Source organism: Nicotiana tabacum, chromosome 23, assembly GCF_000715075.1.
Source record: "Nicotiana tabacum cultivar K326 chromosome 23, ASM71507v2, whole genome shotgun sequence".
In the NCBI taxonomy this organism is placed as follows: domain Eukaryota; kingdom Viridiplantae; phylum Streptophyta; class Magnoliopsida; order Solanales; family Solanaceae; genus Nicotiana; species Nicotiana tabacum.
The window spans coordinates 83,729,280-83,753,770 of record NC_134102.1 but is presented as its reverse complement, the minus strand read 5'-3'; the positions used below and the strand labels follow the sequence as shown (position 1 = coordinate 83,753,770).

Genomic DNA, 24,491 nt, shown 5'->3' with positions numbered 1-24,491 from the left:
CATGGCAAACGCATATGCACTCGTCACCTTGCATACACATAGTTCACATGGCAAATAGACTCGATTCTATCTTAACTCACTCAAATCAAAGTTAACTACGATACTTACCTCTTTCCACAACCAATCAATAATCAACCACAACTTTTTCCTTCGAACAATCCTCGAAACCAACCGAATCTAGCCAATTATCGTTCAAACAATTAAAACCAAGCTTTAAAAATTACCCACAAATGAAAAGGGTTCAATCTTTAGCTAAATTGAAAAGGTCAACAAAAGTCAACTCCATGCCCACTTAGTCAAAATCCGAGATTCGTACTAAATCCCGGTTACCTATTTATCCCTAAGCTCAGTTATGTGATTTATTTCGAAATTCGACCACAATTGGAGGTCTAAATCTCAATTTTACAAAATCTCTAAATTTTACCCAAACCCCCTAATTTCTATCTTGAAATTCATCTATTTGATGTTAAAAATTCATGAAAAGTGGTTGAAGTTGATTGAAAACTAGTGAAAGATGCTTACCAATGAATTTTGAAAGAAAAAACTCTCAAGAAATCGCCTCTATGAAGTCTAAGGTTGAAAATTAGTATAAAATGAGCTAAGTCCCATTTTCTCCAACTTTTACCGAGTTGCAGATATTGCAATTGCGAACAAGTTTTTCCAACTTTTACACAGGTGCAAATGTCGCAATTGCGAACTCTTGTTCGCAATTGTGATATCTGCAAATGCGAACAACTGATCGCAAATGCGATCACTATCACAGACATGCATAAGTCAAAAATATGACATATTCATCGCATTTGCGAATAGTCCCCCAATCGCAAATGCGAGTAATGCTTCGCAAATACGAAGTTGTTCTTACTATGCACTGTGTCGCAAATGCGACTTTGAGATCGTAAATGTGATCCCAGCTCAGTTCGCAAAAGCGAACTTTACTTAGCAAATGCGAAGTTCCAGCCCCCAGCCCATGTTCGCATTTGCGAGCCGGACATTACAAATGCGAGGCTCGCAATTGCGATCAGGTCTTCGCAATTGCGAGACCTGCAAGTCTACGCTAGCAATAGTTATGCATCAGGTGTTCCAAATAAGTCTGCAATGCATCCGAAACTCATCTGAGCCCCTCGAGCACCAAATCAAACATGCACATAAGTGTAATAACGTCATACAAACTCACTTACTAACTCAAATTATCAAAATAACATCAAATATCAAGAATCGATCATCAAAACTCAAAATTTTCAACTCAAAACTCACTTTTGTCAATTTCACATAATGCGTCGAAATGCGCACGGGTCAGCTAGGACCCCAACCAAGCACACATACAAGTCCAAAAATATCTTACAAACCTACCAGAATCGTCAAAATATTATTCCGAAGTCGTTTACCAAAAACTATTGACCGTGGTCAACTCTAACCTCATTTTAAGTCCAAAATCATATTTTCTTCAAAATTTTATATAAAAGCTTTCCGATAAAAAGGACACGGACCACACACATAAGTCATATAACATCAAGTGGAGCTATAAAAGGTCTTAGAACACAAAAATAAAAGCTAGTAGTCAAAATGACCTATCGGGTCGTCCCAGTTATTCTGGGGGCGTCTGTTAGTTGACCTTCTGGTCCTGTTCTTATGAGTTTATCCTGGTTTTTTTATATTTGTGTTGTCTTCTATTTACTATTCGTACATGTTTATAGTGAGTGTCTTGTCATAACCTCGTCACTAATTTATCGAGGTTAGACTCGGCACTTACAGAGTACATGGGGTCGGTTATACTCGTATTATACTTCTAGACTTCTTGTGCAGATCTCGGTGTTGATCCTAGCGGTGCTAGTGGAGATTGCTCGGGCCTGATCTATCTAGGAGACTTGGGGTAGAACTATATGGCGTTCGCAGTCCCTGAAGTCCCCTTCCTATCTTGTTTATTGTTTATTTCATTTCGGACAATTGTATTTTATTTCAGACTTTATTTGTAGCATATTCTTGTCGCTCATGTACTTGTGACTCCGGTTTCTAGGATTAGCATAGACAATGTTACTTATAGATTTATTATATGTATTTCAAAGTATTTTAGCCTTTAATTCTTAATATTTTATTTTTAAATTGTTAAACTGATTAATTCTTTAGCTAATGTTGGCTTGCCTAGCAAGCGGATGTTAGGCGTTATCACGGCCTCGTGGTTGGGATTTTGGGTCGTGACACTTTCTATCCTTAATTTCATATATACCATATCAATTTTTTTAATTTTGGATCATTGTGTTTGAAGAACCATTAGTGTTATGGACTTTTGTCCCCCCCCCCCCACCCTATCACTCTCTTGTATTCTTAACTATTTTCTTAGTTATTTTTTCTAATTGCCGAGCGAAGTTTTCAAATATTGTAAAAAAAAATTGATAAAGAAAAAATATTGATTGAGTAGGAAAGGAGTTCAAATTAATATAAAATTAATTATAGTTCATATACATAATGGCAATTATATTTTAAACTCTAGATGAACTAAATATTTAAGGCTTTAAATTATACTATAGTATATATTTTTCACTTTGACTTTTGTACAATTCTTTTTACCTTTTGAATAAAAAATTTAAGAACTCTGTCTCCTTTTTAAAAAAAGTCCTTTGGAGTTAAAGATTGCCCACCCAATCTAATTCCTCCGAAGATAGAAGTTTATTCTTATATATTCTGAAATATTATTCTTTTAATTCTTGTGATGGAATGACGTATTTTTAATATATTTTCTATATTTGTTGTAGACTAAGCCTCTTTGAGTTATAAAAGTATTTGTTTTGGACGTATATATGTATGTTTATATGGCTTGACTTATTGTTTAAAAGTAATCTAAGAGAATAACGATTGATTGAATTATAGATACTTTATACAATTTAAATACGGACACACTAACACACAAAATTTAGTTGATTTTGGAGTTCTAAATATTAGGAAAATAATTAAATAATTATTCCTAAATATGAGAAAATAATTAAAATAATTATGTTATCTAGTGTGAAAACTATTTTTAAAGGGTAAAAAATACGAACAATATTTCACTACATACTTTGTGCTTTTAATATGATACTACTTTCTATGAACGTGCGTTGCACGATAACAATTGCACGTTGATTTTCGAGCGCTAAAATTTTGACATTCATACTTTTCACGTAAATTCTCAATTAATTATTTATAGATATTAAGGAACCAAAAATTAAATTTACCTAAAATATTATATATATGAATGCACCAGTTGATGTGAAAGAAAATGTAACAATCTTTGCTTTTAATATAGTACTAGTTTCTATGAATATGCGTTGCACGATAACAATTGCACGTTGATTTTCGAGCGCTAAAATTTTGACATTCATACTTTTCACGTAAATTCTCAATTAATTATTTATAGATATTAAGCAACCAAAAATTAAATATATATATATATATATATATATATATATATATATATATATATATATATATATATATATATATATATATATATATATATATATATATATATATATATATATATATATATATATATATATATATATATACAACAGTTGATGTGAAAGAAAATGTAACAATCTTCAAATGTTATTACACTTACATTATACTTGAATTTAAAATAATTCGACATCACGTCTGAACCTGCAAATGATATATGTATTAATAGTATAGACATAAAAAATATAATCATATCTTACCTAATACTTCTTTATATACGATATTTTTGGGTTTGTTCCCTTATGATACTTTGGCTGCTTGTTATGATTTGAACTCTTATTGTCGATATTGATATTCCTTTTGAAAATGCGACATATAATAGTCAATGTAATAAAATATATTGCATCAAATATAGTCCAACGCTTGAAAATGTTTGACTATGTGTTATTTTCGGAAAAATTTAAGAGGATATCATTCATTATCTGTGGTAAAAGTTGAATTTTATATAAGGTTCCCCATAAGTATTTCATCCCAAATAACTAATTATGCTTCCTAATATTTAGCACCACCACTCTATTATATTGTTGGCATCTTTTTTGTCCTTTGATATAAAAAAGAGTTGTTACAAATAGTATTATAGAAAGAATAAAATGAACATAATCTGCTCGTAATAGTCTAGAAGTAATATTCCTACATAACATATAAAAAGATCAATTTCAGAATGTGTGCATGCGATATACATTGAAAGAAACCAACGAACCTTTGAACAAAAGAGCAGAAGCTGGATAGTATTGCCAGAGAAATTGCCTATATTTGTAATCTTAGAGCTCTACATGGAGTTAGGAACATAGTACAACAACTTATGTTTTAGCAATAACTTTATGCTAGGGATGCTATTTGAGTAGCTAAGATGTATTTGGATAAAAGTTGTGATCGCTTAGCTATGGTTATGTATTTCTTCATGGTGATTTATAAAATAAATTTAATTACCAAAAACAGATCAATTTTCTTTTTTTTTAATGCAAAAAGACTATTATAAGACAAAATTAGATCAATATGAAAATAGAGCAATTGAATTTTTCTAAAATATTTATTTCATATTTTCTCAGAAATAGTTCACAAAGTTTTAAATGACGTCCTAAAGTTGTACAATCAAAATTTTGATTTGTAAAATATATTTCTTACATCAAAATTTGATTTTGAATCATTTGCAATATATTATAACTGTTTGATTCTTTTGACTTTCTTTCACTCCAATATTAATTTTATATATTATCATTCATTTGTTCACAATACTAATCGCAATAAATGAACAATAATGTCAAAAATTGAATTAAACGTAGTTATATTCCTGCAGTATTTTTTTTAAAGTAACTATACCACTCGGCAGCACTTGTCTAGTGGCTAATATATAAATAAAATCCCAAAATGGGTCCAAAGCTTACAAGATGTCCAAACCAAAATAGAAGTTGCATGAAGCTACTAGCTATTAAAAAGATAGAAAAGCTAAAATATAATGAACTAGCTATTACAACATGATAAGTTGAATGCTTCCTTCTTTTATTAGTGTATGTGAATCCAATTGTCATTGGCAAATACCAAGCAACACCTATCAAGCTCTCACCAGGCGCCAGGGTATACTGTCCATAGGTTAAAATGAATTCCAAACATCTCCACCATAGAGTTGAAGCCAACATAATCTTCCAAGTGTAGGTACTATATGATCTCCATATGCAGTGGACTGATTTTGTCCAAGTATTAATCATGTGCTCACTCATCAAAATTAATGTGTAGAAGAGGAGCCTGGCTTTAGGCAGGCTTTGCAAGGCAAAAGTCAGGCTTGAGCTAGCTTTAGGCAGGCTTTTCAGGGCAAAAGCCAGGCTTGCGCTGGCTTTAGCCAGGCTTTGCAAGGCAAAAGCCAGGCATGAGCTGGCTTTAGGCCGGCTTTGCAAGGCAAAAGCCAGGAATGAGCTGACTTTAAGCAGGCTTTGCAAGGCAAAGGCCATGCTTTGAAATTGTTCCTTTTTGTGATCTTGTAAGCTCAGATCCTTCCCTACTAGAACCTTTAATGTAGATATCATTCTAAACATTGCTAAACCATCCTCAGATTGAGCATGAAAGCATGTTAATACTACTGAGAAATGATTCAACAATCTTCAAAAATACCATATGATGGGTTCAACATTTTCCTTAGCATTTGGACATATCAGAAATAGGATATATTGTACCATCCCACACCTGTCTGTCGCATTATGCTAATACCATTGGAAAGTACCTTAATAGCATACTGAATGAGACAAAGAAACATGCAGGTTTGTGCAGAGTCCAATCCTGTGAAGCCATCAGTCTAAGGTTATTCTCTTTGCTATCCTAACCCTAAGGTTAGGTGATTGAGATTTTTCTAGATTGATCAACCTCCTCCCTGCACTAGGCAGTTCAGAGAATGAATGAAACTCAGATGTACCTGCAAAAGAGAACACAATGTTAGCTATAAAATCCGCCATTGAGTTGCCTTCTCTGAACACATGTTGAAAGATCACATTGAAGTTGTCCTTCATCTTTATAATTTTCTTCACATCCTGTGCAATTACCCATGGAGGATCCCATTCCCCTTCTATCGCCTTCTTCATCACCAATGAATCAGTCTCCAATATGAGAGGGTGAAGATCATGCTCCACACAGTATTCCAACCCTTGAAGAATAGCCTTAGCTTTAGCTACTACATTAGTTGTCACTCCCAGGTCTATTGCCCTAGCATACACCATATCATCTTCATCATTCCTCACACAAAAGCCTAGGGAACTAAGTCCAGGATTGCCCTTTGAAGCTCCATCGGTATTACATTTGTACCAACCATGAAAAGAAAGCTGCCATGTTACTCTTGTAGTGATCAATATAGGTTTATATCCTTCAAAGTATTGAATCATGTCTGGCCATAATAATGGAATATTAGGGATCCAAGCATACCTCACCCTTGCCAGTTGATGCAATGTCCTATTTATCTCATGAATCACCCTATTTGTGGATACTGAACCACCATGTTTACCTGCATTTCTTCTCTTCCAAAGCTCCCAAGTGATGATAGCTGGCACTACTTGAAATAGTGGCTTTAATTTTGGGCAACACTGAGCATACCACCAATGCCTTATAATCTGCTTCAATTGAATCAATTGCACAGAAATTCCAGCAGCCCCCATGAACAAGTTCCATACCTTAGAGGCAGTAGGACTTGTGACAAATATATGCTCAATGGATTTCTCTTGGGGCTACTGACAACACCAACACCTAGACATCACCATTTGCCCTTGCCTCCTCCACATGTCATCGGTGGCTATTTTCTGCCTCCACAATCTCCACAAGAAGAAGGATATCTTGAATGGCAAACTTTTAATCCACATTAACTTGAATTCCTGATTAGGATCAGCCCTATGCCTTAATATTTGCCAAGCACTCCTAACACTGAACTTGCCTGAAGGAGTTGGCATCCAGTATGGCCTATCCCAATATCCTTCGCTGCCTTCATAATGCACATTTAGCCTTATATGTTCTGTAATTTCCTCATTGAAAGTTTGATCTAGCAGTTGAGCATCCCATGCTTCCCCTTGTCACAGTTCTGCCACCTCTTGAAGATCTTCATTGATTGGAAAGTCTTCAGGTAATACGTGATAAAGTGCACCCAATCCAGTCCAATTTTTATGCCAAATATTAGTTGTTCCACTCTTCAATTCCCATACGATATCAAGTTCTACTTCTTCCCTAGCATTTGTCTCCAAACATGAGACCCTCTCCTAAAATGCACCACTGTTGGTAGCTCCTTCTTGCAATACTTATTCCTCATAAAATTAGACCACAAAGATTTTGTGGTCCTAAACCTCCAACATAGTTTAGCAAACAGTGCCCTTGAGACATCATGTAAGGACCTAAAACCTAGGCCCCCTTCCTCTTTAGGAAGGCAAAGATTTTGCCATGAAGCCTAGTGTTTGTTTCTCCCTTCTTCCTTTGTGCTCCAAAAGAACCTAGCAAAGTCTTATGTAGATGCCCAGGATGTTGTTTGGAGGATCAAGGACTGATAACATGTGAACTCGCATACTTTGCAACACACTAGAAATGAGTGTTGCCTTTCCTCCAAATGACAACAGCTTTCCTTTCCATGAATGCAATTTAGCCTTCACCTTCTTGATAAGATCCTCATAATAGTCCTTCCTCCTTCTAGTGTAAAAAATAGGACACCCTAGATATGTGGAGGGGAATTTACCTCTTGCAAATCCTGTAATAGCTCCAACTGCCTGAAATAATCCATTAGCAACCTTTGAATGCATGTAGTATGAACTTTTATCTTTGTTGATCATCTGACATGATATCTTCTCATAGTTCCCCAACACTGCCATAATCTTGCTCAAAGAGGGAGGATGAGCAGATGCAAAGATTATCGTATCATCAGCATATGCCAAGTGGTTTAAAGGATCAGACCATTTAGGCATTCCAAATCCCACAAATGACTTGTCTTCAAAGAGCTTATTCAAAGACCTGGAAAGTACCTCAGCTGACAGAATGAACAATGCTGGAGATAGGGGATCCCCTTGTTTCACACCCCTTGTCGACTTAAAGAACCCTGAGGACTGCCCATTCACCAATACTGAATACCAGTTATTTGACATCAAGTTCCACACCATGTTGATGAAGTGTTCAGAAAATTCCATCTTCCTTAGCACAAGCAATAAGTACTTCCATGAAACCCTATCATAGGCATTAGCCATATCAATCTTGATCACCACATTAGCTGGCTTTCCCCTTAACCTTATGACAGTGACAATTTCTTGAGTCAATAAGATGTTCTCAAATATACTCCTACCCTTTACAAATTCGGATTGATTAGGAGTTATTAGATATGGCAAAAAACTCTCCAATCTGCCATGTAACACCCTAGACAAGACCTTGTTAATGAAGTTGCTCAAACTAATAGGTCTTAAGTCAGAGAAGGTCTCAACTCTAGGTTTCTTGGGTAGCAACACTGGATTGGTGTGAGTGATGGATTTAGGCAATGCAACTCCTCCATAGAAGTGTAGCACTATGTTGTGTATATCAGCACCAATTCCCAGCAAGTTTGATAAAACAGGCCAGTGAATCCATCAGGACCACTAGCACTCTCCCCACTAAGCTCAAAAACTGATGCCCTTACTTCTTCAATTGTTGGCAATCTGCTAAGTTCCAAATTCTGATCCATAGTGACCATTGAAGGTACATTATTGAGCAAGGAAAATTCAAAAGCATCACCTTCATTTGTGAACTATTTTTGATAGAAGTCCACTGCATCTTTAGCCAATTGCTCATGGTCTTCAATCCATACCCCACTGCCACTTTTGATCCTCTTCAGTTGCAATTTCTTTCTTTTGCCATTGACATGATTGTGAAAGAAACTTGTATTCCTATCTACTTCAGCAAACCAAGTCATCCCAGCTTTTTGCTTCCAATACTGCTCCTCAATACTCAAGTATTTCTTCAATTCAGATTGAGCCTTTTGAAGCACAATCCTATTCTCAGTTGTAGGCTCTTCTTCAAACAACATCTCCTTCACCCTAACAATGTCCTCCAAAATAGCCAATTGCTTGAAGATATCACCAAATGTTTCCCTACTCCATTTTGAGAGTGTTGCCTTCACCCTCTTGATATTCTTCTTGAATATCAAAAATGAATCCCCTATGAAATCAGCTTCCCAGTTCTGCCTCACCACATCCATAAATGTATCATGCTTTGTCCAAAAGTTCAAGAATCTGAAAGGCTTGACAAAATTGGTTGTCTTCACCCCACATGTCATTAGCAATGGTGCATGATCTGATCCAGTTCTGATTAGATACTCAACTTCAATAGTTGGCAACATGTTCTGAAATGGAAAATTCACAAAAATCCTATCCAATCTCTTGAATATACACTCAGCATTGGATCTCCCGTTCCACCATGTGAATGGACTTCCTTTGTACCCTTGCTCAAACAAACCACAAGAGTTTACACAAAATGTAAAATTCTCATATTCAGGAGGGTGTACTGGAAGTCCCCCTATTTTCTCATCTTCATGCAATATCACATTGAAATCCCCTCCTACCAACAATGGTAATTCCATATCACTTGCTAAGTAGTACAAGTGATCCCACAAATCTAACCTCTCAATTGCTGAACATTTTGCATAAACAAATGCCATCATAATGTGCTGTCCCAGGTCATGGTGAAACACTCTAACAGTCACCTATTGCTCAGTATCCTCCACTAATTCCCATTCCACCACTGCATCGAAGAACAACCATATTTGCCCATTAATATTTGCATAAGCAGTCTCTATATTCAACGTCCTTTTATATCTATCAATGAGTCCCTTCTTTTGAAAAGGCCCCATCAATGCAACTACACAAAAATTCTGCTCCCTATTCATGTTGATCACCCTAAGAAAGGCTTGTTGTGTATTCACAGACCTTATGTTCCATATTAATGTTTTGATCATCATCATTTAGATAGAGAAGCTGCCCTCCTGGGCATTATTCTTGAAGGTTGTGGTGGATCTTTATTCTGATTCTTCTTAGTTTTTTTACCTCCTTTAGCACTAGTTGTGGGTGATAAATCCCCTTCCCTAGCCACTTGTTTGAAGTTTTCTGCCGTTGATTCATCATCTCCTTCATCTTCCATTGGATTTTGTCTCAATAAGTCTTCATCAATTGGTGTCACATTGTGTGTAACTAAATCATGTAAATGTTGTAGAGGAGTCTTAAGTGAAATATTAAGATGTAGCTGCATAATTTGATCAGTACCGGATTCCATAGGCACTTCCTCTATTTTCCCCGATGCTCTTGGAACAATTGCCCGCTCATCAGCCTGTTCATACTCCTTGAATTGTAGCTCGTAGACACTGCCTCGCCCAGGAGTATCTATAGCAGTCTGCTCTGAAAGCAAAGTTCTAGTGAGATCACCACCCTTTCCATTGCCTGAAATTTGATCTGACCCCACTATATCATCCCTAATCTTCACAGCAACATCTCCATCAAGTTTGTTCTTTGATGCATACACCGGAACACCATTTACATAGGCCAAAATCTCTCCAGTTGCACTAAGGTTGGGGTTTGCTGTAGCTGCCTCATCAGGTGAACTCGGCTTTAGGCCTAGCGTCGCCAGCCTAACGCCTGGGAAGCCTAGCTTTAGGCCTGGCGTCGCCAGTATTCCTGCAGTGTTTGATCTCAATTTTCATAATTTAATTTTATTGAAGTAAAATATTGTCATTTTAAATTTTAAAAATAAATAAATAAATAACGATTAAGCCAAGCGTATTAGGTTTTATGCTTATTATGGTTAGATTAAAAATTGAGTAATAAATATAGCTTGGAGAAATGTTTTGTCTTATTTTATTTTGGTTTGAACGGGTTGATTTCTTAGAATTCAAAGGCAATTGGTATTTGGTAGTAGAAATCAAATTGTGATTAGGATGGGTATAAAGGAGTCTTTTCTCCAATTATGGAATTGTTTCTTTGAAGCAAAATTTTATATTTTAGAATAGATTGAGTCCCAACAGAAAAATGTTACTTAGTCCTAACCCAAAATTATATTTATATCCATTATTAAATTGCTACAAAACGAAAATATTAACTTTAAAGGGCAAAATGATCGACTAATTTATCGGAAATATTTTTGTTTCTCAACATTTAGTATTAAATATTCGTATTTTTATAATATTATAGATAGATAGATAGTTACATTACAAGTTCTATCCAATATGAAATACATAAGTAATAGTATATAACTTTCTGACAACGTTTCTCATTAAAATCATGTTATACTATTAGTAACATAGAAATTAATATTAGTTATATATACCGGATTTTATTGTAGAAACCAAATAAATTAGTACGGATCTGATACTTCAAAGCGAGCAATAAGTTTTCTTGTTTAATTTTCATATTTGTCCTTTATTTCATTAGCTTCGACAAACTTTTGAAGAACAGTATTGACTTGACTTTGAAGTTTACAAATTTATCAAATTAATCGTACTCAAGGAAGAAAACAAAAACCACTGCCACTAAAATCCAAGAAACGGGAAGCACTTTTGGGTCACTCGCGTACGTTACTGAAACAGTGGAAACATACGAATTACATGTCCAATTTTGTCGTTTAAGCTTCTTCTTGGAATTACCAGTCAACTTTTGCCGACTTCAATATATTTAATGCGTTTCAATTTCAAAGCCATGAGTAACTCTTTGGCCTTTGGGATTTCTTCAACTCTTTACACATTTTCTCCCTTTTATGGACCAAAGAAAAACACCCCAACATGGAGTTTCTGGATAAATTTTACTGTGTTTCTCACAGTTAGAGCACTAGATTCTCAAAATTGTTATTTTCTTCATTGCTTCTGAGTTTTTATTTTTATTTATTTATTGAGATATGGGTTGGAAATACAATGCTGGATTGGGGTTAATAGGAGCTTTTGTGTTTATATGGGTTGCTTCTGCTGAGGTTACTCAGGTAATTAAGCCTTTTCATTTCCACTCTTTTTATTTCGTTTTGGTGTTTTCCCCTGCTTTCTGGGATTATAAAATATAGTCTTGGTTTATTTTGTGTACTGATTGTTTATTTTTATAGCTTAATTCTAATTTTGTATTTCTTTTCCATACCTGTAGTACTAGTATTGTTCTGGTATTTCCATTACTACCTATTATTTGTTTTGCTTCAGTTATCATAGTGCTTTTTTTCCCATGGCTTCTCCACTACTACCGTATTTCTTTTTCAACTGTTGTGATTATGCTTATCTTGAGGCGAGGATCTATCGGAAACAGAGGCGGAGCCGGAGCCAGGATTTGAAATTTATGGGTTCGAGATTTTAAATTCTTTAAGTTACTGAGTTCTAAATTAATAATTTATACATATTCAATGAATTTGTTAAGATAAATATATGGTTTGTACCAAAGTCAGAAACAACCTCTCTACCTACACACTAACCTCCCAGAATCCACTTGTGTAATTACACTTTGTTGTTGTTGTATGCAGCAATTAAATAGGGAAAGATTGATAAGAAGTAAAGGGAATATGTAGACTAAGCTTAATTGCTAAAAAGTGCAAACAACTTCTGAATGGGAAAATATAAAGCTGATATTATAAATTTAGTTCTAAAATGAATAAGATTATAGCAAAATGTAGTCTTGTTCATGAATTTATGCAGAAATACAAGTAACTCCTTTTTGTTTCTGTATTTAGATGGTCCAGACAGAATTTTATGCTGAAAAAGGAACAGTTAGGAATAACTTTAAGGATAATATTGGGTTGTGGATTATGTTTAAGAAGTTATCTCAAAGGAAGATCAAACAGAGGTTAGGATTTCCAGTGAATTTTGGCCTCATATATTGCTGAGATGGGGAAAAGCTTTGTTTTTCAATGGTAAAGCAACTAAAAGCACTTGCAAAAGGAGGTTCGCAAACATCAATGGTGAGAAAGAGTAGGACTACAGTAAAAATGCATAGAGATTGAGCTTAAGTACCGAGAGCGATAGGGGAAGAGTGTAAAGTTGGAAAATTTGACTGATTGGTTGTAGGAGGCTAGATACTGTTGCGACTAGGAATATGATTAAGGTAAAGAAGTTCAAAAAGACAGGCTGCAATATTGTTGAAATGCATAGAGTCTTAGTTATAATCAGGCAAAGGCAAAGTCACGTGAATGTTCTAGCTGCCGATTTCAGGTAGTAGCATTATGTAGAATTTGTTGTTGTTATTGACGTCATCATCTTACTAGGTTTTATCAATGATACTGCCTGTACAGTATCCATTATACAAGAACATCATTTGATTGATTATCTGCTTTCAGACTTTATGTACCTTATTTTGGTTTCTGTTCATGTAATTATTTTATTATCTTTATCCGCTATGACGTAGTTGTTGTATCTGCTATCACTTGCTGGGAAAGAAATGAGAAGCAACAGATTATCATGCACTATTGCAATGTTTAGACTGCTATCTGAGAGTACATTCAGAGAGGCAAGTTAGCGTCAACCATTTTCCAATTTTGTTTTGTTCTAAACATATGCATTTGCATAAAATCTGACACAGAATAACTTTTTGAATGCAAAGCCCATTGACTGATGATACTCGCAGTATTACCACTAAGGGTGCTGATTGCATCTATCTAATATCATAGGTTTACTTGTCTCATTTAGATTAGCTAAGGATGTCGCATCGTCTATGCATATCATATTCAGTAACTTGTGCGTATTCTACTAGTATTAACTGTTTTTTCACAAGAGATACTTTGTTTTCAGAGTACAATCTTTCTAAGAGTTGGTTTTAAACCAGTGTTTTGCTATATGAATTATATGTCCATTTCCATGTCAATATTGGAAATTTTCTATCATAGTATCTTAACAACAACGGAAAAGGGTCAGAAATGCCCTTAACGTATTAGAAATGGCTCAAAAATGCCCTCCTTCCACCTATGTGTTCAAATTTGCCCTTAATGTTATTTTGTAGGCTTAAAAATGACCCTCTCTTAACGGAAAGATAACATGGCATTGATGTGCATTTTAACATTAAGGGCAAATTTGAACACATAGGTGGAAGGAGGGCATATTTGAGCCATTTCTAATACGTTAAGGGCATTTCTGACCCTTTTCCGTTTTAATTAAACATGTAGCATTTATTTAGTCTGAAAAAAGTGATTTATTTTTTACTAAAAACTGAAAAAAATGAAAATATTTTTTTTTCCAGTTTTTACAAAAAAACTGCTTTAAAAAAGCTGAAAAATATTTTCTAAAACAATATTTTTGTAAAAACTGAAAAGCAATTTTCTAAAGCAATGTTTTTGTAAAAGCTGAAAAAAAACATTTCCTTTTCTTCTTCCTTCCTTGTTTGTCCATATGCTTTCTGAGTTCATTTTTTATATATTTTAGGTCTTCTAATGAGTTAGTACATCAAAACTGAAATATTTTCGTTTTTTTCAGTTTTTAGTAAAAACAAACTCACTTTTTTCCAGACTAAATAAATGCTTCATGTTTAATTAAAATGCCATTTTTCCAGAACTCAGAAAGCCAATCTATTCCTAAATAAATGCTACATGTTTAACTAAATAAATGCTACATTTTTCGAGACTAATGAATTTTTTTTTACTAAAAACTAAAAAAAACGAAAATATTTCAGTTTTGATATACTGACTCATTAGAAGAACTAAAATATATAAAAAAAATGAACTCATAAAGCATATGGACAAACAAGGAAGGAAGAAGAAGAGGAAATATTTTTTTTCAGCTTTTACAAAAACATTGCTTTAGAAAATTGCTTTTCAGTTTTTTTTTTCTGTTTTTTACAAAAATATTGTTTTAGAAAATATTTTTCAGCTTTTTTTAAAACAGTTTTTTTGTAAAAACTGGAAAAAAAAAATATTTTTGTTTTTTTCAGTTTTTAGTAAAAAAAATTCACTTTTTTTCAGACTAAATAAATGCTACATGTTTAATTAAAATGTCCATCAATGCCATGTCATCTTTCCGTTAAGAGGGGGCATTTTTAAGCCTAAAAATAACATTAAGGGTAAATTTGAACCCATAGGTGGAAGGAGGGCATTTTTGAGCCATTTCTAATACGTTAAGGGCATTTCTGACACTTTTCCGTAACAACAATTACTAGGGATTTATTGGTAAAGAAATGCTTCGAGTTGTGCAATAGGGAAAATTAGAATGTTTATTTCATTATGTTGTAGTTCTTATTTGCTGAAGATGCTGATCTTTTCATTGTTGGTGAAGGCATTTCTAAACAACTTTCCTTTTGCCATTCACTTGTTTCTGTTGCCATTAAATTCTCTTGATTCAAAGCTTCGCAATCATATTGTGCAGATGTTTTTGGACAGAAGATACTAAGATAAAACCATTTATGTGCTGCAGAAAATTTTTGTAGAGTATAAACAACCTTTTGTGGTTACATATCTGGGGATCTCTCTTATGGCAATCTTCCTGCCTATAGCAGTTTGTAAAGATTGGTTATGCAATTTATTAGAGAAGAGTTCATTGAAGAAACTATACAATGAAAATCTTCTCCTGGACTCATCAGTCCTAGATGTGCCACTTAAACTCAATGACATGCACAATCATCCCGAAGGAGCTTTGAAGAATTATTTTTCAGCAGACATGGATTGCAGTGACCCTGAAGAAGGCTTGCCGTTGGTTGATATCAACCATAAATATGAGTTCCACTTTCTTGAAGAGGACGACCATGAACGTAACTCATGGGACCTTGTTAAATGTAGTTTGTATCTTGCTCCTTTATGGTTTGCAACAGAGGTACTTGTTTCTATCTAAAACCTTTAACACTTTTTATGTTGAACAATATACTGCTTTCAGTACTTGCATCAAACATTTCTCTGTCTGTCTCCATCCTCTCCCCTAAAACAAAAACAAAACACAAAGACAAGTGGAGAGCAAGAACCAGCCAAAGGATCCCTATAGTGAAAAAAAAAGAAGGAAGCTGGTAAATTTGATAAAATGCGTTTCAAATGGGTATGCTTCATTACCCAATCCTTTTGCTTCAAGATTCACGGTCATGTATTTAACCGAGCACAAGCTTTTTACATCTCGTTTTGGAAAACAAATGTTTGCTGGTTGCTCAAAATTGCTACAACGCATTTAACATCTATGAGATCTCCCATTCGGAGCTCTAGGAAATATGAAAATATTATTTAAAACATTTCCAGACAGAAAGATCAGAAAGATGGAGAACTTGTTTTGTCCAAATCTAGGATTTCACAATCGATGTTTCCTTTTGTATTCCTTGAAAATGTTTAACGGATGAGAATTAGAAGATAGAGAATTCATGCGAGAGTTGATGCAGTCAAGTTGTCATCAATTGAGTTGGTCTGATTATGGATCAAAATGGTCATGCTTAGATCAAAGGAGTGTTAAATGTATCTAGGTGACTGACTGTTTGTTGTCTTATTCTGTCTTTATGTAGGGGACTGACTGTTGTTTGTCATATTCCTTCTTTGCAAGATGAATTATATAGTTGCAACTTGAATGCCCAACTTAATTGCTTTATGGCTTGCAGTATTTTTCTAACACAGCACTGGCAAATACAAGTGTGGCTAGTACTACTATTTTGACCTCTACATCAGGGCTTTTTACGCTTCTTTTTGGAGCACTCCTCGGCCGGGACTCAATAACTATTGCGAAGATGATTGCTGTTATAATCAGTATGAGTGGTGTGGCACTGACTACAGCTGGAAAAACATGGGCTCCTGATGAAATGCTGAGTGCATCTGAGTAAGTTTTAAATAAGCATCGGTCTATCTATGTTGAGGTCTAAGCTTGTTAATATGTCTTCAGATTCTCCAGATGAACCATACAATCCATCTACGGATTAAAATGCATGCATAGGGGCAGAAGATGCTTTATCCATGTTTAGCATATAGGCATAGCATCTCAAGTTCTTCAGTGCCGGAACATCTTAATCTGCCATTAGACGACGAACATGCTATGTTAATATTGCAAAAGTTGTGCTTCTATATTACTTTTTTCAAGTCATTTCCATGTTTTAATTGGAGAATTTTTAGAAATTACCTATAATTGCTATTGATAAAAAAATAAATGTGAAAAAATTCCAATAAGATGCTTTGGAATGATAAATGCTGTTTAAGCTCAGGATGTATTTGCAAATTTAAAAGTCATCTCTGCTAATATCAATTAAATTGGTGCACTATTGATTTTCATTTTCACTTCAGGACTTCAGCTTCCTCCCATCTCATGTATTATGGCAAAGATGGAGTTTTTACTGGTGAAAGTTACCTAAAAAGTGCTGATGGCTTATAGGAAAAGATAATATAACAGTTCAACAGTTCAAGGCTCATACCTACTTTAAAGAGCTTGGTTTTTGGACCTGTAATTTGAAATGGTCAATTATCAAACTTAATGCAATAGAGAGATAGAAAGCAAGATATAGGTGTGCCGAGAAGTAAATGGTGTAGGACATCTGAAATTAGGCAGTTAAATCCAGAACGAGTGGTAAATAAATAATGACGAAAAAAGCACAGGATTCATGGAAAACGTCAATATCTCAAAGGTCCTCTAGGAATGGCACCTAACAGAAGCTTAAAGGAGGTTCCTCTTACCATTTAGAAGATCCAAAGAATTCTATGAGTAAAATTATACAGTTCTTCTCGTAAGGAACAAATCTTATTCATAAACTCTACAACCTAAACCTATTTTGTGGAGGATTTTCTGAACTAATTAGGAAACTAATACTGATACCTACTTGCAAAAAGTTTAAATTACTAAAATTATAACCAGTTTGCCAAAGAAAAGATTTCTTTTTGCAAAAACTTCTGCATATTGCAAGAATTCTTATAAGCAAAATACCCCTTGAACTGGAAAATTATAGAATAAGGAAATCTAATCGAAAATAATTGACACAAAATAAGAAAAGACTTTGAAAAAGTATTAGAAGCCTTAATCTGCTGGTCACAAAAGGGAAAAGGAGGGGAAAACAAGGAAACATGCCTCCAGATAATGCAAATTCTCTAACAGGTTAAACTGCTCTTCCATATGTTATTTTAATTGTCTGCATCACTAGACTCATTTGACCTGGATCAACATATACACCTCTTAAGTCTTAATTAAGGAATACTGGTGATGAGGCATAAGAGTAACCCCCCCCCCCCCCCCCCCAAGGGAAAGCAATAGAAATGAGCTCTCTCTAGGTGGTCATGGTAGTTTCTCCGATGCTTATATCACAATCATACAAATGCCATACTTTTTCTAGTTCAAATTTATGTTTCTTATAAGAGAAATGTAACGACTCTTGAATGGCGCCTTTATCAAGAGGTTGTGTTACAGCTCATGCTTGGTCTATTGCCTTATTTCCTTTTATTTTAAATTGTCTCGATCCATTTCTTTTGTTTCAATGGCACTCGAACGGAAAGCTAATGATTAATCCAAGATTAAGGGACACTAATTGTCAAATGTATTATTAGATGATCAGGTGAAAATTTTGTGATTCGGAATGTAATCTTTACCGCTCAGTTTATTTCAGTTAACAATTTCTGGTGTTGATTTTCAACTACATTATGCTATGTGAAGCAATTTGGGCGTCTAGAGTAACTTTTCTTTCTCTGTTTCGATAACAATATGTTTAAGCGGAGTTACCTGTTCCCTTGACAAGTAACTCCACAATATATTTATTTTGTTTCTGGTCATGGCTAACCTGTCTGGTTCGTGACATATTCAGCTTTTAAATTTTTGTATGGAGTACAAATATTGGGTACTTCTAAATTTGCTTCCATCTGCTACTTTTGTGCTAAATCTAGTGCATCATTTTTGTTGATCCTTTGCTGCTGGCAGGACTGCTAAGCACTCCATTATTGGTGATGTTTTTGGTCTTCTTTCAGCAGTTTGTTATGGCCTATTTACAGGTAAGATACCTGTCATGTTTGGGATGAAATTTTCACTTTTATTTTATAATGATAATACTAATTTCATGATTCTTATTTTGATCTATGTACGGCTTTCTGATGTGCTCAGTGCTCCTCGAGAAATCTGCTGGATCAGGAGAAAAGGCAGATATGGAGAGGTTCTTTGGATATCTTGGAATATTCACTTTGTTCGGCCTTTGGTGGATTGGTAATGGACATTTTGAAAATTTGTGCCCCCCGGGAATAACATTATGAATTTCTTAATTTTTCTTTCATATTCAGAGAAGCTGCCTACTATTCTCTCTTTTTGGCCTATCAACAACAACAACCCAGTAAAATCCCACAAGTGGAGGTTTGGGGAGGGTAGTGTGTACGCAGACCTTATCCCTACTCCGGAGGAGTAGATAGGCCGTAAAATTGAACGAGAAACACACGAATTGAACAAGGTGACCAGTTCGTGTTTTCTTCTTCATATTTGTGTAGAATGATTAGGGGATGCAGAAAAGAAACCCAGATTTCTGCTAAAGGGGAAGCAAGAGGGAAAATATAGGATAATCATGCACAGAGGTTAAATTCTTCAGGACTTCAGGTGTCTAAGTAAACAGCATAACACAACTTCTCTGTAAGGAAGGTGATTTTTCTGGTAGTGCTTAAATTCCGGAACTGATTTCATTAAGTTCACACACAAAAAGAAATCTTTTGGCTTTTAGGTTTGGAGTTGATCTCTTGTGTTTCGTAATTGTCTTTGTGATGAAAATGTGCTTTTGGGGCTTTTAGGTTTGGTTTGGTCTCTGTTGTTTTATTGTTGTACTTTATGATGATATTCTGTTCCATTTACTAGCACCATTCTATTTAATTGTCACGGAGTTTAAGAGTATTTGAAGAGTTGGAAGGTTGAAATTACAATTTATTGGAAGCGCATCCAAAGTTAGAGTGTACTTTTATAAGAATAGAAGTCGGACCAGCTACTTTTGAAGTACTATATTATTGCAAAAGCAAACGAAGGAAAAAATTCCCTTTCATGAGAAATGAAACCATTTTGGTTTCGAAAAGGAAAGAAGACAAATAATATTTTTCGTAATGGGTGGAATTCAAATATTTTCTAAGCCAGTGGAAAGAACTCCCAGAATCCAAGTGTATTGCAACCACTCCTATCTTATACCGTCCTTAATTTGAATCTCTTCCTTAATTGATTGTGGATTACTGATTTTTATCATCCCCAATTCTTTTTCCAGCATGGCCATTAAATGTTGTTGGATTGGAACCTAAGTTTGATTTCCCAAGCTCGGCTTCTGTTGCTGAGGTTGTGCTGCTGAATGGCTTTATTGGGAGTGTTCTCTCTGACTACTTATGGTACGTACCAACACTTATCATCGTGAAAATAAGAAAATAAACAGAGAACTTGTTTTGAGCTGATTATGAAACAAGATACAAGAGGGCTCCTTTATAGGAGTACCACTGCTAGAAATAAGATCTTAAACTATACGAAATGAGGAAAGTTACCTGAATATGGAGATTCCTTATTATATCAGAATTAGGAAGAGCTTTCTATACGTTTGACCTTGTTGAGCTAGCTCCCTCAATGGAGATTTTGAGTAGCTGCAATTGACTGGAAAATAAGAAAAAGATGTTCATTCCATCATCTAGTTCTAGTTACTATTAATTTATAGCAACTTCACTGGCTAATTAACTAAACCAACTACTAGCGAACTAATTAACTTAACTAAGCTCCAGTTCTAACTCGTCACATTTCTCACAGCCTGTCACTCCACCCTCTTTTTTTCCGTATCACTTAGTAGTCCTCGAGTTCAGAGGTACAGAAGATATTTTCTCACCCAGCTTGCACAGGAAGGTATTCATGCCGAGTCTCTTCATGGCTCTTGATTAAGATGTCTGCTAGTTGCTCCTTTGTGCGAACATATTGTCTACCAATAGCATTAACCTTGACCTTCTCCCTTGTGAAATGACATGCAATATCTATGTCAGAACCGATGCTTCTGAGTTTCAATAAACTCATAGAATGAATCTTAGAATATTCTAAGTATACGGGCATTAAATCTTGACTTTGAATAAACCCATTTGGATCTTGTGTTAGGTCACTTTTACATTTGCTGCTTAGGTTAAGGTAATCTTTATCATCTCTATACATATTGATCAACTCTAGGGAAAACATTTTCTGGGGTTAATCCCGCTCCTCTAAACATTTAGCTTGACCACAATATGCTAAATCAGATGACAGTGGAGACAAAACGAAATCAAATTGCAAGGAGAGCAAACCAATTCTCGGGCTCTTCGGAATCTGCCTGTCTTTTTTCTCTACATTGATATCTACTTTTGCGCTATATGTTTTTAGATTAACAGGGGCAAGTTCTTGAATTATGAAACAGGGCCCTTTCAGTAGTATGGACAACACCACTAGTTGCGACACTGGGAATGTCATTGACCATACCTCTTGCTATGATTGCTGACATGCTAGTTCACGGCCGTCATTACTCTGCAGTGTACATTCTTGGATGCATTCAGGTTTTTCTCTTGGCTAACTCCGTACATAGCTTCAAGTTACAGTTTTCATGTAGTTTTTGGTTTGTGTCACAAACTTCTATTTGAATCTACAAGTAGTGGTCTCCAACTTACAGTGGCCACTTGCCATCTTTACTCCTATCTTATGTTAAAAAGAAAAGCACTGGAAAGATCATTAAAGACTTAATTATGGAAAGACTAGGGGTCTGCGATCCAGTTTCTGTTGGATTGGCTGAAACAACGATATTACTTCTCTACTTACTTGAATGGTGTTACGTGTATATTATAGAAACTGAGAAAGATTAGATACCCAAACTTCAAAATTGAAAGGTTTTATTGCACATTTGTTCCTTATTTGAATCATGAATCAAGCCCCTCTTTTTCATCTTTGGCAAGTTCATTAAAGCCGTTTTACTTATTATTTTTCAAGGTTTTTGCTGGATTTGTTATGGCTAACCTCTCTGACAAGTGTTCGTGCCAAAGAAGATAACCTCATGGCTACTCAGTTTCAAGATGGAGAGCATTTTAATCTCAAGTGTATAAAACATATACTGGGGGTAGAGAAATAAAGTTTTCTTCCCCTCGTGAACAAGATTTGTAATATGTGTTTCAAAGTGTATATACTTTGTTATTTTTGCAGTATGTATTCCTTCTCCATGGAAGTATTCCTTAAATTTCTTATCATCTCCCTATTATTATTATTATTTATCCCATCATCTATCCGTCCGTTTGTTAGCTTGTTTTCTTTTTCTCCCTTTCCCTGTCATCCTTTAAATCATTGTGGCTTTCACATAGTTTGATACTACTACCTAGGGGTGGCAAGTGGGCCGGGCCCGGTCCTATGCGGTCTGGTCCTAAACGGTCCCGGGCTTCGCGGGCTTATTGCTGGAACCGGCTCGGGACCGGGACCACGAACTAACGGTCCCGGGTTAAGTGGGCCGGTCCTGGGCCCAAACGGGCCCAACAGAAACTTTGTATTTTTTATTTTTATTTATTTATAGAAGTTAGAGAAAAAAAATAGTAATAAAGATATATAAGCTATATTTGATTTATATACTATATATACATCTTAAAATATATATATATATATATATATATATATATATATATACTATATTATATATACATAGTATACATCTTAAAATATACTATATATACATCTTAAGATATACTATATATATATATATATATAGTATAGTATAGTAGATCTTAAGATATATATACATCTTAAGATATATAAGCTATATATATATATATATAGTAAGATGTATATATAATACTATATATACATCTTATATATACACACACTATACTATATATACATAGTATATAAGTCATATTCGATAGTATACATCTTAAGATATATATAATATATATAGTAAGATGTATATATATTATAGTATAGTATAGTATATACTATATATACAACTTAAGATATATAAGCTATATTCGATATATTCGATATACATATATATATATTTGATATACATATATATATAAAAGCTTATATGTATACTATACTATACTATAATATATATACATCTTACTATATATAAGCTATATTCGATTTATATACTATATATACATCTTAAGATATACTATATATACATGTATATCTACTATATATATATCTAGTATATCTAGTATACTATGTATATATAGTATATCTTAAGATGTATATATAGTATAGTATAGTATATATAGTATATCTTAAGATGTATATATAGTATATCTTAAGATGTATATATAGTATAGTATATATAGTATATCTTAAGATGTATATATAGTATATCGAATATAGTTTATATATCTTAAGTTGTATATATAGTATATATATACTATACTATACTATACTATACTATAGTATATAAGTCGTATTCGATAGTATATATATAGGAGCTTATATATATATATGTATATCGAATATAGCTTATATATCTTATGAGATGTATATATAGTATAGATTATAGTATAGTATAAATATAAGCTTATATATATATATATATATATATATACTATACTATACTATACTATATTATACTATATGTATAGCTTAAGATATATAAAAGAACAAAAATATTGTAAAGAGATATTCAAATCAATGCGTTATATTTTTATTATAGCATTAAAAATCATGGCAATATCTTTCTTAGTCTTCCTCCCCCCTATGGAATGAGCACAACAAGGTGCTAATACCACCATTGAGAAGAAAAAGAAACTAATCAAGATGTGCCAAAATACAAGTTACATATTAATTTACATGGTATCTCTTACAAATTTCATAAATCCTTCAAGGTCCGGAGGAATTTTCGTTGGTGGTGGCGGAAATGAAGCTTGCTCATCACCGCTTCCAGGCGAAGCATCATCCTCCGCAAGTTCAGCAGGACTAGTGGGTGTATCATCATCCGGTTGCATTTCATCAAAATCTATTTCTTCATCATCATTTTCAATCTCTGAAAAGTACTGATTTTTTCAAGCTCTCCCTCATAGACGCTCTATAATCACCGAGTTGAAGTTTTTCTTGACTGAAAGCGCTCTATGATGCCACTGTTGAAACTTGAATAGTTAAAATATCTCGGGCCATCCTTGAAAGAATCGGAAAGTATTTTTCTTTGTCCTTCCACCATTCCAAAATATTAAAGGAGCCGTCGGGATTCACTTCCTCAATTCGCTGTGACAAATAAATTTCAAGCTCATTTAGTTGTGAAAAATTACTAGTACTAGAACCTTGAGAACCCTTGAACCCTGCCCAAGCACTAAGTGCCCTTACTCCCTCAGTTCTTTTAGATGATTGAGAACTAGAAGAAGAAGGAGTTGGAACATTTGGTCTAGCATGATCTAATACAATTTGATAAGCATTATAAATAGTTTGAACATTTATTTTAATTGAGGCTATTGCGTTCGGAAGTATAGACAACTCCTCATCTTCAAGTGCTAAACCATTATAAACAGTTTCATACCAAAATTGAGGACCTCATAATTTCATAGTAGGATTTAACAATGCAGCAATACCATAAATAGGGGGAATAGGGAAAAAATATTTTTTAAACTTTTTTCTCATGGAATCAATAGCAAGTTGATAAATTTCTCTACCCTCTGAAAAATGATCAAACAAATTTGCAAGTTCTGCA

General features: G+C 34.3%; 2 protein-coding genes across 4 annotated transcripts; one reads left to right on the top strand and one right to left on the bottom strand.

Annotated features, from left to right (window-relative positions):
- Positions 1–8,719: 8,719 nt before the first annotated feature.
- LOC142177248 (uncharacterized) lies at positions 8,720–9,628 on the bottom strand. Its single transcript, XM_075245718.1, has one exon. It carries the CDS (start codon positions 9,626–9,628, stop codon positions 8,720–8,722), a length of 909 nt encoding a protein of 302 aa, XP_075101819.1.
- A 1,765-nt stretch (positions 9,629–11,393) lies between these two features.
- LOC107803752 (putative transporter C405.03c) lies at positions 11,394–22,002 on the top strand. 3 transcript variants are annotated; one of them, XM_016627520.2, is made up of 9 exons: positions 11,394–11,931; positions 13,332–13,433; positions 15,326–15,721; positions 16,482–16,696; positions 18,770–18,840; positions 18,950–19,048; positions 20,076–20,193; positions 21,228–21,363; positions 21,791–22,002. In XM_016627520.2, the coding sequence occupies exons 1-9, from the start codon at positions 11,851–11,853 to the stop codon at positions 21,848–21,850; spliced, it is 1,278 nt and encodes a 425-aa protein (XP_016483006.1). In that variant the 5' UTR covers positions 11,394–11,850; the 3' UTR covers positions 21,851–22,002. The 3 variants fall into 3 exon arrangements, with proteins under 3 accessions (XP_016483006.1, XP_016483007.1, XP_075102447.1); XM_016627521.2 differs by lacking the exon at positions 13,332–13,433 and having other exon boundaries at positions 11,460–11,931; XM_075246346.1 differs by lacking the exon at positions 13,332–13,433 and having other exon boundaries at positions 11,461–11,931; positions 15,278–15,721.
- Positions 22,003–24,491: the final 2,489 nt, after the last annotated feature.

Bases quoted from the DNA above. Each gene is read 5' to 3' on its own strand.
- LOC107803752 (XM_016627520.2), top strand. From the start codon at position 11,851: ATGGGTTGGAAATACAATGCTGGATTGGGGTTAATAGGAGCTTTTGTG. The intron at 13,434-15,325 runs GCAAGTTAGCGT...TATGTGCTGCAG, and splicing joins CTGAGAGTACATTCAGAGAG to AAAATTTTTGTAGAGTATAA. The intron at 21,364-21,790 runs GTTTTTCTCTTG...TTATTTTTCAAG, and splicing joins ACATTCTTGGATGCATTCAG to GTTTTTGCTGGATTTGTTAT.
- LOC142177248 (XM_075245718.1), bottom strand. From the start codon at position 9,628: ATGGCATTTGTTTATGCAAAATGTTCAGCAATTGAGAGGTTAGATTTG.